Source organism: Salvelinus sp. IW2-2015, linkage group LG17 (genome assembly GCF_002910315.2).
Source record: "Salvelinus sp. IW2-2015 linkage group LG17, ASM291031v2, whole genome shotgun sequence".
Classification (NCBI taxonomy): Eukaryota; Metazoa; Chordata; class Actinopteri; order Salmoniformes; family Salmonidae; genus Salvelinus; species Salvelinus sp. IW2-2015.
Window position 1 is genome coordinate 24,358,930 of NC_036857.1, and position 14,587 is coordinate 24,373,516.

Sequence of the window (14,587 nt, forward strand, 5' to 3'; positions counted from 1 at the left end):
ACTTAATTGAGTGAATGGTAAACTTTCTGACCCACTGGGAATGTTGATGAAAGGAAATAAAAGCTGAAATGAATCATTCTCTCTTACTATTGTTTCTGAACATTTCACTATTCTTGAATAGTGGTATCTACCTGAACTAAGACAGGTAATTTGTAACTAGATTAAATGTCAGAATGTGTGAACAACTGAGTTTAAATGTATTGGCTAAGGTGTTGTAAACTTTCCTGACTTCCAACTGTATATTTGCCTCCCAAAGTGTGTTTTCTACACTGACTACCATTGGACTTTGAGGGTGGTTAAGGCCTCCACTTTGGCCCGCTTGTTGCGAGGCAGGTGCACAGCGATGTGCCAGAATCCTCGTGCGGTCACTTCGGGAACCGTCAAGTGTTGACTACCTGTTCTACACTTAGGAGGGAGTTCCCATCCAGCTAGAGAGGAAGGAACAGAACATGTTACAAAGGGTCAAATCAGGATCCTTGTTCACCAGGCCAAAAGGCAGATGAACATTGGTCAGAAACAGATAGGCACTATCTTTACTAGTTTGTTGGCTCCTGGACATTTGGATGGCAGGCCACCTGGTAACCGATGCCACACAGGGCAGCAGAACAGCATCTCTGATCCTACTTTGTCACTTCGTTCAGCTCTGGTAGAGCTGCGATCTGGGGTAGGGCTTTACAAACAAACATCCACCAATACATGATCAGAGGGGACAAGGGCTATTAGAGTATGTATGTGTGTTGTGTGTGTGTGCGTCTTTGTGGTCCGTGTGTGTTTGCAGATGTACAGGCTTCAGTACACTTCTCTTTCTACTCACACTGGACATGTAGGACCCTGAGAACTGCACAGAGCCACCGTGTGTGCAGTACCAGCGGTTACTGTTTCCAGCGTCAGCCATCGGACACCTGCCGATCTTCAGCATCCTCCTTCACCATGATGTGTGCCGGGCAGGGGCCCTCCCACCTGCATCCAGCGCACCGTGGGCTGGGAGGTCGCCGATTGCCTGGCACTCAAACTCCACGGAGCTTAACCCACCATCACTGTTTGCACCGCGGCTCCGCACGTTGATCATCACCTTTGGGGCAGGGCTTAGGAACGGGAGAGGGTTAATACCAACATAATTAATGCTGGAATGGATACATTTAAGGGGGTGTCAAACAGTTTCTACAACAGTTTCGGTTTGGTTTAAAGCCATTTCAATGTCAATTGAGATCGTTTCCCCAACCCCCAAAAATTAATTACAAATTCCCTCACTTGCGGGCCAAATTGGAATTGAGGTCGTGTGCCGGATCTGGTTTGCGGGCAATCTATGTTTTATTGCCCCTGATTTTAGAACAGAATTATAATAGATGCATAGAGCTGCTATACAAAATTCTCACTGTTATAACTCAGGGTTGTGTGTCAAACACTCGTGTCAGTGTATCTCAGTGATTTGTGGATGTTGGACCGACCTTGGATGTGAGCTTGGCGGGAGTCCTGGGGCCTGGCCGTGACACTGGTGGCTCTGCAGATGTAATGCCTCGTTGCGCTGCCTCCAGGTTCTCAATTCCTACAATTAAAACCAAACAATGTGTCGCGTAAGACAGATGACACGAAAAATGCACTTACTGATTTCACCAAGTGGGTGAAATCCAGTCACCAGATTTCACCAAGATCACCAGATTTCCACCAGATTCTGGTTTGATCCGGATTCCTTGTACGCTGGGAGTCAGGAATCAATTCAGGGAGTTATTTTTAAAAATTAACATAAGACCAAAACAAGAAACACGGTAGCGTACAGACCATGAACACTGGAACAGAAAAACAATAACGCCTAGGAAAAAGAACCAAAGGAGCGGACCATATATAGGGAAGGTTAATCAGGCAGGTGATGGAGTCCAGGTGATTTCTGATGATCGCTGGTGCGCGTAACGCATGGTGGACAGGTGTGCGTAATAAGAGCAGCTGGTGACCTTTGAGAGCCGGAGGGGAGATACACGACAGATCTCATTTAGATTGTGTTGATTCCTGGATCATCTTTAAGTTGTGGTTGCAATCCTGGATTCATCTTTAAGTTGTGTTGTCCAGGATCATCTTTAAGTTGGGTTGCATCCAGCGGATCATCTTTAGTTGGTTGATCCAGGATCATCTTTAAGTTGTGTTTGATTCCTGGATCATCTTTAAGTGTGTTGATCCTGGATCTCTTTAAGTTGTGTTGATCCTGGATTCGTAATAAGTTAGGTTAATTCTGGACCCTCATTTATTTGTGTTGATCATTATAGGTATTTTTTGACTGCCTGCTGTGAGGTTGTCTCTCCTGTGGGGTTACTCACCTTCGCAAACCCCCATCTTTGATGTGATGGGGGGCAGGGCTCCTCCCTCCTTTCAGCCACTCCATGGTGGTCCCCAGGCCTCCTGCAGGCAAGGCAGGTAAACTCTACAGCACTACCCGGGCTTTACCTCACCTGAGGGAGACACACGCACGCCAGGGGGGCTACACACCCACATCCAAACATCCACACACCACACAAACACATTTCTGTTTTGAGTTCTCAGTCGCATGGCTGTTAGGTATCTTCTCATGAAAGCATTTCCCATTGCAAAGTAATTGAGCTGTCGGTCTCATTTGGTTTGCAAAATAAGAACAGACAAAATTTGTTAACCTGAGCACAGTACTTACACCTGACAGTGACTTTGGCATTGTGCTTCGCTGGTGCCCACTTGTTTGGTGGCACACACTTTGTAGGTGCCCCAGCGTCCTCGGGTATGGCTAGGTTAATCTGAGGTCTCCTCCTTGGACGTCGGCCGCTGGTGGACAGGCTGCCGTTCAGCTTGGTCCACTGGAAGAGCAGGGGGAGTCCATGGGCCAGGCACTGCAGCCGTATTTCACCTCGCCCACACGCAACTGCCACGTCGTCGGGCAGGGAGGTGGCATAGGGAGGTGCTGCGTATCCCCAGAGACACGAAGGGTTAGAGAGTAGAGACAGGGACTGGTATTGAGACGTTAGGATGACCTGACAGTACCCCCCCCCCCCACCCCCCCCCCCCCCCCCCATGACCTGACCTGACGTGCTACCTGTCCCGAGACCTGCTGTTTTCGACTCTCTCTCTACCGCACCTGCTGTCTCGACCTCTTGAATGCTCGGCTATTGAAAGCCAACTGACATTTACTCCTGAGGTACTGGAACCTGTTGCACCCTTTGGACAACCAATGTGATTATTATTTACCTGCTGGTTCATCTATGGGGCGTTTGAACCATCCTGGCCTTAAATGGGCCATGACTCGGTATAAACCTCCGCCGCACAGCCAGGGAGAGGACTGGCCACTTTACAGAGGGCCTGCGTCTCTCTAGTTTCTTCCTAGTTCCTGCCTTTCTCAGAAGTTTTCCTAGCCACCGTTGCTTCTACATCTGCACTTGCTTGGTTTTGGGGTTTAGGCTGGGTTTATTTGTAGAGTACTTTTTGACATTCTGCTGATGTTAAAAAGCTTATAAATACATTTTATTGATTTGATTTGGGACAATTGCTACTCATTGAGCGAAGCAAGGAACGGGACACTAGACCAACATTCACTCACAATGGGCAAAGCTATGTTTCATATACACTAGTGGACCAGTTCTTTATTATCTATTCTTGGTGTATCGATCTCAGTTTACTCGTATTCATAATTATACATACACTACCGTTCAAAAGTGGGGTACTTAGAAATGTCCTTGTTTTGAAAGAAAAGAATTGTCCTTTTAAAATAACATCAATTGATCAGAAAATTACAGTGCAGACTTTTAACGTTGTAAATGACTTTGTAGGTTGTACCCGGCAAAACACCAGTCTCAAGTCAACAGGTGGAGAGGCGACTCCGGGATGCTGGGCCCTTTCTAGGGCCAGAGTTGCCAAAGAAAAAAAAGCCATGATCTCAGACTGGCCAATTAAAAAGAAAGATAAAGATGGGCCAAAGAACACAGACACTGGACAGAGGGAACTCTCCCTAGAAGGCCAGCATCCCGGATCGCCTCTTTCATGTTTACGTTGAGACTGGTGTTTGCGTACTATTTAATGGAAGCTGCCAGTTGAGGGACTTGTGAGGCATCTAGGTGTTTCTCAAATAGACACTCTAATGTTTACTTGTTCCTTCTTGCTCAGTTGTGCACCGGGCTCCACTCCTCTTTCTATCTGGTTAGGCAGTTCTGTGCTGTTCGTGAAGGATAGTAAACAGGTTTGTATCGAGTCTTCAGTTTTGGCAATTTCTCGCATGGAATAGCCTTCATTTCTAAGAACAAAGATAAGACTTGATGAGTTTCAGAAGAAAGTTATTTGTTTCTGGGCCATTTTGAGCCTGTAATCGGAACCCACAAATGTATGCTCCAGATATTCAACTAGTCTAAAGGGACAGTTTTATTGCTTCCTTAATCAGGACAACAGTTTTCAGCTATTGTAACTAATTGGCAAAAAGGGTTTTCTAATGATCAATTAGCCTTTTAAAATGATTAACTATGGTTATGCTAACACACGTGCCATTGGAACACAGGAGTGATGGTTGCTGATAATGGGGCCTTGTACGCCTTATGTAGGTATTCATTAAATCATCAAGCCGTTCCAGCTACAATAGTTAATTTACAACAATTAACAATGTCTACACTGTATTACGTATCATTTTTGATCAATTTATGTTATTAATGGGACAACAAATGGACATTAAACAAGGACATTTCTAAGTACCCCCAGACTTTTGAAAAGTTGTTAAGTGATCCATATTATCTTTCCATTATGTTTATGTTACAAAGACTGGGAACTTGCTCAATTTATTGAAACAATCTATCGCTCATGATTAGCTGGGCCAGACCAGCTGTGCACAGTATTTTGAGACTCACTTCTCCACGTCCAGCATGATGGTGACTTCGGTGGTTGGCCCATGTTGTTGGTGGCGTCCAAGATTTACTCTCCAGAGCTCTGCCCGGCCAACAACTTGGGCAGGGATCAGCGTGTGTCCACTAGCCTATGTCTCCAGGGAAGAGGGCACGCAGCCTTAGACCACGTGATCTTAGGGACAGGAAGCCTGAAGAGTTGATTTTTGAAAACACAATGAATATCAGCGTGTGAAAAGGACTTGTATCAGTCAATTTATTTGTCTGCCAATTCTATGCTCTTAGGCAAAGATGGAGGGGACGCTAACATCCATTTCCTCTCAGCTCTTCATTTGCATAATTTCTTTTACTTAAAACTATTCTTTCGGGCCCTCCCGGGTGGCGCAGTGTCTAGGGCACTGCATCGCAGCGCTAGCTTGCGCCCACCAGAGTCTCAGGGTTCGCGCCCAGGCTCATAGTAACGCAGCCGGCCGCGGACCGGAGGACCGTGGGGCGACGCACAAATTGCCTGCGTCATCCGGGTAGGGGAGGCGTTGGCCGGTAGGGATATCCTTTTTCTCATCGCGCTCCAGCGACTTCCTGTGGCGCGGCGGGCGCAGTGCGCGCTAACACAAGGGGGTCAGGTGCACGGTGTTTCCCCGACACATTGTGCGGCTGGCTTCCGGGTGGAGGGGCGCCCTGTGTTAAAAGCAGTTGCGGCTTGGTTGGGTTGGGCTTCGGGGATGCATGGCTTTCGACCTTCGTCTCTCCCCGAGCCCATACGGGGAGTTGTTAGCGATGAGACAAGATAGTAATTACTAGCGATTGGATACCACGGAAAATTGGGGGAGAAAATAGGGGGATAAGTACGTTATTTTATAAAAAAAATAATAAAATAAAACAGTTTCCTGCCACTAACAGTATCAGTACAAACCAATACAACAAGTATTCTTTGCTATAGTACTCATTGTGTTAATTTAAAGGTGGAGTTTAGCTTGTTCGTCTTTTTAGTTACCGCGTAGCGTCGCATCTCAGATGTGGTGCTCTTGTTCCCTCACCAACCACCATGAGGGATCGGGCACAAGAGGCACCGGGGGCGTGACGGGCCACCTGCCAGCCCCCTCCACGATCACCTCCACCCTGTCTCTGTGGTGCCCTCGTCGTGCGGGCTGTTGCACACGTGAGGTACCACTGTCCTCTGGACGGGCCACGAGGACCTGCGGAAGGGGAACAAGCATTACCGGGGTCTGCCAGCGTAGAATACATAGCACACCTGTCATTTAGTTTTAGCGCGAAAATGAATGACATCCAATACTAGGGCAGGTTACCCGACACAGATTAGCCTAGTCTGTACACCAAGGAAGCCCTTTGAATTTGAGAACATTGGATTTAAACTTAATCTGGGTTTAGGAAAAAGCCTTTAATCTTCCAGTACAGCACAAAAGCTCAGTAACCAATGACTTGGAGGTTCATAGGAAGTTGAGATCGGGAAAACAACAAATGCAGTACACTACCTGCATGACGGCGTTGGACTTCCATGGGCACAGGGGCTGCTAAGCCATGGTGTTGCGGGGCGCTTTCCAGTCTTGCTGCCATGTGACAGATGACGTGGCTCCCCGGAAGCCTGGCACATCCAGTTATGGGTTCACCCATCCTGACTTGCACGGGCCCCTTGAGGGGTGACGGTCGCTACAGGAGCTCTGGAAGGAAGGATGACATCATCAGGGACGACAACCATTTGGTCACTCTGTTGCCACGGCATTACTTAAAGGGGGTCGTAACGAGGGCAGATGCTCACAGTGAATACATCAGAAACATCAACAACCATATGTGTTGTGTGTGTGTGTGTTGTGTGGTGTGTGTGTGTGTGTGTGTGTGTGTGTGTGTGTGTGGGTGTGTATGTGTGTTGTGTGTGTGTGTGTGTGTGGTGTGTGTGTGTGTGTTGTGTGTTGTTGTGTTGTGTGTTGTGTGTGCGTGTGCCATACTCTGATGATTCAGAGAGACGATCTCTGGGTGATTTCCAAACAGGTTGGTAGCCACACAGTTGTAGGTGCCCTGGTTGCTAGGGCGGCGCAGCGATTGGTGATGACAGTGCCGTAATGGCAACCTTCACATGGTCTACAGAATTAAAAGGTTTTCATGTGGAATCTTTTAGTCTGTTCAAGTAACATCTCTGACAAGCAGCAACTTTGTGTGTTTATTTAAAAAACATAGCTAAATATGAAGGAAATGTAACTTGGATACAGGACTATATTATAGTATATATATTCTGTAGATATTCAGGTATTGCTTGTGTGGATAATGACATGATTCTGACATCTGAAATGAATATTACTAAAATACATTAAAAGTACCACTTAAGTAGTTTTTTTGGGGTATCTGTACTTTACTTTACTATTTATAAGTTTGGCAACTTTTACTTCACTTACATTCCTAAAAGAAAATAATGTACTTTTTACTCCATTGCATTCCCTGACACCCAAAATAATCATACAGTTATTTTGAATGCTTAGCAGGACAGGAAAATTTGTCCAATACATCCCTGGTCATCCCTACTGCCTTCTGATCTTGCGGCTCACTAAAAGGGAAAGGAGTATACCTAGTCGGTTGTAAAACAACTGAATGCATTCAACTGAAATGTGTCTTCCGCATTTAATCCCAACCCTATCTGAATTAGAGAGTGCGGGGAGCTGCCATAATCTACACCACGTCTCGGCGCCGGGGAACAGTGGGGTTAACTGCCTTGCTCAAGGGCAGAACAAACAGAATTTTTTACCTTGTAAAAAAGCTCAGGGATTCGTCCAGCAACCTTTCGGGTTACTGGCCCAATGTCTCTAACCACTAGGTTACATGCTTCGTTTGTAAATTATGTCCGAGGGTTGTGTGTGCCCCCTGCTTATCCGTAAATTATAAAAACATGAAAAATTGGGCAGTCTGTTTTGCTTAATATTGAGCAATTTTGATACTTAAGTATATTTTTGCCAATTCATTTACTTTTGATACTTAAGTATATTTAAAACCAAATACGTTTAGACTACTCAAGTTAGTATTTTACTGGGTGACTTTTCACTTTTACTTGATTTCCTTTTCTACTAAGGTATCTTTACTTTTACCCAAGTATGAAAATGGGTACTTTTTCCACCCACCCACCAATGACTTTTAAATAATGGGAGGCCTTCACCAGGAAGGGCTGGTTGTTGGACAGTTTCCACTCCAGCCGTATGGGCTCTGCTCCACCGTAGACTCTGCACTTGAAGCTGGCTGACTCTCCCTGTCGCAACGATGGCACGTGGGGCTCAATGGAGATGATGGGGTTCTGCAGACCTGCTCCAGGAAACACACCACATACAACAGGGACAACATTTCTCTACTCCACTCCAGTTCACTTTGGTTCTAATCCTACAACATTTTTACCAGACGTGTACTGTAGTACCAGATCATGATACTTATAGGTCTAGACTTTCAGAGCCTCCACGGGAAGCAAATAACAGAACATGAGAAACTAGAAACCCAGGAAATTTGAACCAGGATGAGATCAGTGTGGAATAGGAAAAACATACTCTTCTGAGGTCACTTTAGGGAGGGGTTGGGAAAACAAACAACTTGGAAAAGTACCCACCGTACCTTGACAAAAGGCCACTAAATAAAGTTCTTTAGAAAAACAGGAAGTTCCTACTGTATATGCCTCTGTCTGCGTCACCGTCATCCCTGGTGATATTAGTGGGGGAGGATAGTTCATTGTTAAGTCAGTGTACTGTCACAGAGAGGGGGGGGGGGGGGGGGGGAACTGGCTTTAGCGAACTTACGAGAGGAGGTGCAGTTGACTGAGACAGAGACTGAGGCCTGACGGACAGGAGTACCCAGCCCTCCCTCACAAGACAGATATACTTCCCGAGTCATCGGGACCGGCAGAGAGGATACGCAGCTTGGTGCCCAGAACCTACACACATACACACACACACACACACACACACACATTAAGTCATTTACATTTACATTTAAAAGTCATTTAGCAGACGCTCTTATCCAGAGCGACTTACAAATTGGTGCATTCACCTTATGATATCCAGTGGAACAACCACTTTACAATAGTGCAATCTAACTCTTACACACACACACACACACACACACACACCACACACACACACACACACACACACACCACACACACACACACACACCACACACACACACACACACACACACCACACACACAACACACACACCACACACACACACACCACACAATACACACACACCACAGTACATATGAGTGACTATTCAGCTGAAATAAACAGAACAAATTCTTCATGACATTAACAATTGGCTTTTACTAGCTGTGCGTGTGTGTGTGTGTATTCCAACCTGGTGATTGCGGACAGGCGTCCGCTTTCCCTCCTCCAGGTGACAGCAGGTGGCGGGTTACCAGGGACAAAACAGTTGAGGTCCAGGCTCTGTCCCTTCCTGGACGTCAGCTATGGAGGTGATGGTGATGATGACGAGATGCGTGTCTCCTCCTATTGCTACACAGCAACAAAACACAGGATACAGACACTTTACTAAAGTTATATTACTGTCAACACACAGCAGTACTCCTCTGGGTACGTTGACTGGGTCGTGTTCAGTCGTGCGAAAAATGTTTTGAAACAGAATGAATCAGTACTATCTGAACTTGTCCACTAAAATACAGCAGGTTTTATATATTGTTGCACAGCAATTTTAAAATGTGTACCCTACTGAAAACGATCCAAGTTGCGACCCTCTCACCTCTATTGACGGTGACCTCGATGCGAGCCTCTGAGGATCCGATGGAGTTGGTGCCCAACACACAAGTTAGGTGCCAGAGTCAGACGACTTGATGTTAGGGATTAGCAGGTGCCAATGTCTGTGCGCTCCATACTGCCTAGAGAGGACACGGCAACGAGCAAGAAGAGGGATGAAGACTATGTCACAATGGCCTTAGACACAAACGACTACTTGGTATGAAGTACATGACAAATTGATAATGTCACTACCCAAATCAATAGACGAAACACCTACTCTATAAACATTGATTTCACAGACCACAAATGGTGCAAACACAAAGACATACTTGACATGATTTTTAATCAACGAGGCAATACCAACAAAATCACATAGCAGGTGGAATCTTCAGCATATATATATATTATACACCATTGTTATATGGTTGTGATTTGTAACAATGTTGTGTTATAATAATCATTAAAAAGGCTTTTTCAGGTATTGCTGTGCCTTGCACGAAAGAAAACAAAAATCAAACCAGTTGGTTGGTTGTTGAGAACAGCAATGTTTAGTTTCATCAACATTACTTATGATGATTTTACAGTAAAAAATGTTGAATTGACAACAAATAATGAATCACTATTGAAATAGTTACCAATGACATACAGTAGATGTCTTTGACACTAGTTAGTAGTAGACTACAGTAGGTTATAGTAGTATGTTTTGTAGTCCATAGTAGTATGTTTTTGGATACTTTTGTACACTTAAAATAAATCGTTGTTTGAAATGATTCAGTACAATGTTGACAGGAATGGAAACTGTTAGGGAATTAAGATACATTGACATAGGGCTTTGAGCCAATGGTTTCATCACAGGCCAAACAAATCTTCTCTATCCATGGTATGAAATCATGGAAATGCATTACAGATGTTTACTTACTTACAACATCATCAACCCTATGCCTTCATTTCTAAATGAATCCCAATGTTCAACAACCAAACACAATGGTAAGACAGCGTGATTCCTTTTTTAATGGGGAAATAATCAGCCTGTGTATGGTGATGTTAAATTGAGTCCCTAAGCAACTACTTTACACTTAACTATAATTGACAGTGGGGTGGACCTTGTCAATAATTTAAAACCTTATAAAACATCAGCGTATAAAATGGACCAGTGTTATGGCTGAGAATACCACAGCAGTACACCTAAAGGAATTTAAAGGGTGTCTAGAGAAAAATTAAAGGGGTGTTACTAACTGGAGAATTTAATGGGTGTTGTCTTAGTAGAGAATTTAAAGGGGTGTGTCTAGGTAGAGAATTTAAAGGGTGTGTCTAGGTAGAGAATTTCAAGGGTGTGTCTAGGTAGAGAATTTAATGGGGGTGTCTAGGTAGAGAATTTAAAGGGGTGTGTCTAGGTAGAGAATTTAATGGGTGGTGTTAGGTAGAGAATTTAAAAGGGTGTGTCAGGGCTGGGATGGGTGATTACAGTATCTGGGAGGTGGTGGTGTGGCATTCCATCCGTGGACAAAGCTGCTTAGCTCCGGCCTAGTCGACCGTGAGGCCAGGCTAAAGTGAGCAGAAAGCCGTGGCGGGCCCGGCTCAATGTGTGTCTGAACCCATTCACAAGTTTTCAAAGCAATCCATTTGCGAGAGCACACAGAATTTCTGCGTGGCCGCACGGCAGAGCCCGAGTCCCCCTGGGAAAAGCTGACACAACGCTGAAGCTCTCTGAGCAGAACAAAGCCCCAGGGCCTCGGGTAGCAGAGGAGACACAAGGTACGGAGGGACTAACGCAAAGCCCCTGGGGGGGGGGGCGGGCCCACAACCTGGCACGTGGAAGCAATGTCCCAAATACCTAGCTATGCCCTGGGGCCTGGGTGTGTACATAGAGCAATACTAATAATAATGTGAACAGAATGGAGGGGATCAATGGTTTGTTAAGGACAAACAAATGTCAGGGATGATATGATCATGTGGACAAATTTGAAAATGGAGGACGATGGATGGATGTAACACTTATAAGACAAAAACAACAACTAAACCATGCCATAAGTATCATGGATGCTTTGGGAGAAGCTATTTGCTTGTAGTGAATTAATGGTGGTTACAGTGTGTGATGATGAATCAAAGAAACGTTTGATCATGCTTTTAGTAGACAGTGTGTTGAAGCAAGGTCAGTAGAGAACAACAGGTGGGAAGTAAGAGATGAGACAGACAGACATAGAGACAGAGGACAGATGGACAGACCTGCAGCTCCTCAATACGTCTCTGTAACACATCGAGACTGTTGCTTTTAAACTGTTGGAAACCGTGAGAAGGAATGGCCTGAGCAAAACGTCAAGAAAAAAGGGTGGGAATAAAAAAAGGGAAGAAGGAAACACAAGAAGGAAAAAACAATAACGATATGTCAAAATACTATACACCAGAATTCACTTTTTCACCAACACAACCCACGGTGAGATACCAGCACCAGATATTATATACAATACATAATAGTTACTCTTCAGATCAGGATATATCCCAACCACATCCTGAGTCCCAGGCAGAAAGTATCAGGTAGAAAGGACCTGTGTTTACCTGCGGGGGGAGTTGTCCTTCCTGTTTCTTCCAGGTGAGTCCGGGGCTGGGCCTGCCTCCAGCCCTGCAGTACAGCCTCAGAGTCTCACCCTCATAGATGTCCACCCTCTGGGGGCTCACCTGCACGTGGGGCAGGCTGGCACCTGAAGCTTTCAAGCACACAGGAAGGAAACAGGAGATGACCAAATGAGTACCCAACAAGACTGGTAGACAATGGGCCGGATTCAGAGTATTCTCAAGTAACAATACCACCCTATGAACCTGTGACATTGGCCTGCTGTTGATGTTGAGACCCACTGTGTACGTAGGGCAGGGGTTCCCAAACTTTTTTGCTTCCTGACCCAATTGAGGTGTGTTTTGAGTAAAAAGTAAAAAGTAGATTCATCATCTCTTCTTCAAAACATTCTACTGAATATAGATTTGAGTATGGTTTTAGTGACCAATTTTAAGAAATTGACTGTATAATTATGAAATTAGTTGTGCCGGGTTTTTTCTGAATCAAAATGGGGCTTAGATGGTGAGCGTGAGATATGGCGCAGAAATGGGCTGAATTCTGTCTGGGTCCTGGGCAAGAACATTTGAGGCGCTCATCTTGGCAGCGGAGAGACAATTGGGCAGTTTTAAAGCTAATTTCATGCAAATCTACACGTTTTGCCATGGAGCTGAAAGAACATTTTGCAATTTTAAAGCCAATTTCCTGCAGTTCTATACATTTTGCCATGGAGCTAGGAGAGAATTCTTCAGTTTTAAGCTAATTTCCTGCAATTCTACACATTCTGGCATGACTAATGCCGTGTTGTTATGCTCAAACATTATAACAAAATCAATGGGGGCCCGATTGTCTAGCTTTATTTTGGTGACTGTAAATTCTCAAAGATTGTAGGCTATTATTAAAAAATATATACAGTACCTGTCAAAAGTTTGGACACCGACTCATTCAAGGGTTTTTCTTTATTTACTATTTTCTACATTGTAGAATAATAGAGAAGACATCAAATCTATGAAATAACACTGTTAAACAAATCAAAATATATTTTAGATTATTCAAAGTAGCCACCCCTTGATGACAGCTGTGCACACTCTTGGCAATCTCTCAACCAGCTTCACCTGGAATGCTTTTCCAACAGTCTTGAAGGAGTTCCCACATATGCTGAGCACTTGTTGGCTACTTTTCCTTCACTCTGCGGTCCAACTCATCCCAAACCCTCTCAATTGGGTTCAGGTCAATGGCGCCGAAAGAGATGGCTGCCGTTTTACGATCCCGTAACCATAGGCGGAAATCCCAGGGGGGACGGGGGGGACACGACCCCCCCATCTTGGGAAAAATATGATTTGTCCCCCCCAATATATCACTGTAAACATAACTATGTAATTTCAATAATATTAATAATACGCACCAATTTGCCCTATTTTACAAGTCAAAAAAATTGAGAACCTTTCATAATGTTGCCAACAAAGACTCAACAAACTTACCTGAGACTCCCTGTCTCTGCCAATCTGTCCCTGCATATCTGTCCCCAGCTCTGCTGTCTGTGTCCATCTGTTGCCTGCTCTGCCTAATGACATCATTGTGAAACATTCCATTAGCATTTCACTTCTTTCTTATGAACATTTTATCAACTAGTCTTTGAGATTAGGCTACTAGAGTTCTTACTATGCGTTTTGGTGTACTGACAAATACTCTGATGTCCGTCTTCTTACTTTTTTCTGCCATTTTTCTACCTGGCTGGCTGGCCTAGCTGCACACACACACATTTACCACAACACATGCTGCAACCTTTTGTAATTTTAATAGTTTGTTTCATATTGGCTGGCTTCCAACAATAGCTGAATTTGTAAAGCAAGCGAGCACCAATTCCGTTTCTGTGTGTTTGCTATAATCTTTGCTACCTGGTTAAATAAAGGTGAAATAAAAAACATAAAAAGTTCACTAGCGACAATTTATCTTTTGCAACGAGACCATTATATATATTTAAGACAATGGTAGAAGAGATGTGTAGTTCTGTTCTGTTCAGTTTGGACTTCAGTTTATCGCTAACCTTATCACAGGGACGTCGAAGCACTACAGCTGCATGCTGATCTTGGAATAAATTGACGATAGCAAAGATTCCATCTTTGACGACGCCACATAAATGGAATAGGTACTAGCTAGCTTGATAGTTAATGTTGCTTTAGTTTGCGCCGTAGCTCTGCAAATTCAGCTAGTGTGTGAACCCTGCCAACATAAAAATAAATAAAATAATTGCTATGGACCTGCTATGGATTGACTGGATTAACCTCACGTCAGTTACGTACATATCCCTTTCGGACAGTAGATACGAACCCTCTATTACTTTGCCAGCTAAAGAACTGGCAGTGGATCAACCATTGTGAGGCAAAGGGCGGGGGGGTCGCAATCTTTTGAACTTAAAAACGCGCTATTAAGTGTCTAAATCAGCACAGGGCTTTCAT

The 14,587-nt window shown here is 44.5% G+C and overlaps 1 protein-coding gene across 14 annotated transcripts in view; it reads right to left on the bottom strand.

Annotated features, from left to right (window-relative positions):
• Positions 1-14,587, bottom strand: part of hspg2 (heparan sulfate proteoglycan 2) — a 176,020-nt gene that overhangs the window by 33,420 nt on the left and 128,013 nt on the right. For 13 of the 14 annotated variants that reach the window (XM_070447994.1, XM_070447993.1, XM_070447992.1 and 10 more), the window contains one exon: positions 12,137-12,285. In XM_070447994.1, coding sequence (XP_070304095.1) covers positions 12,137-12,285 — 149 coding nt within the window. The remainder of the gene's footprint in view (positions 1-12,136; positions 12,286-14,587) is intronic. The other variant, XM_070447985.1, reaches the window with a different exon arrangement.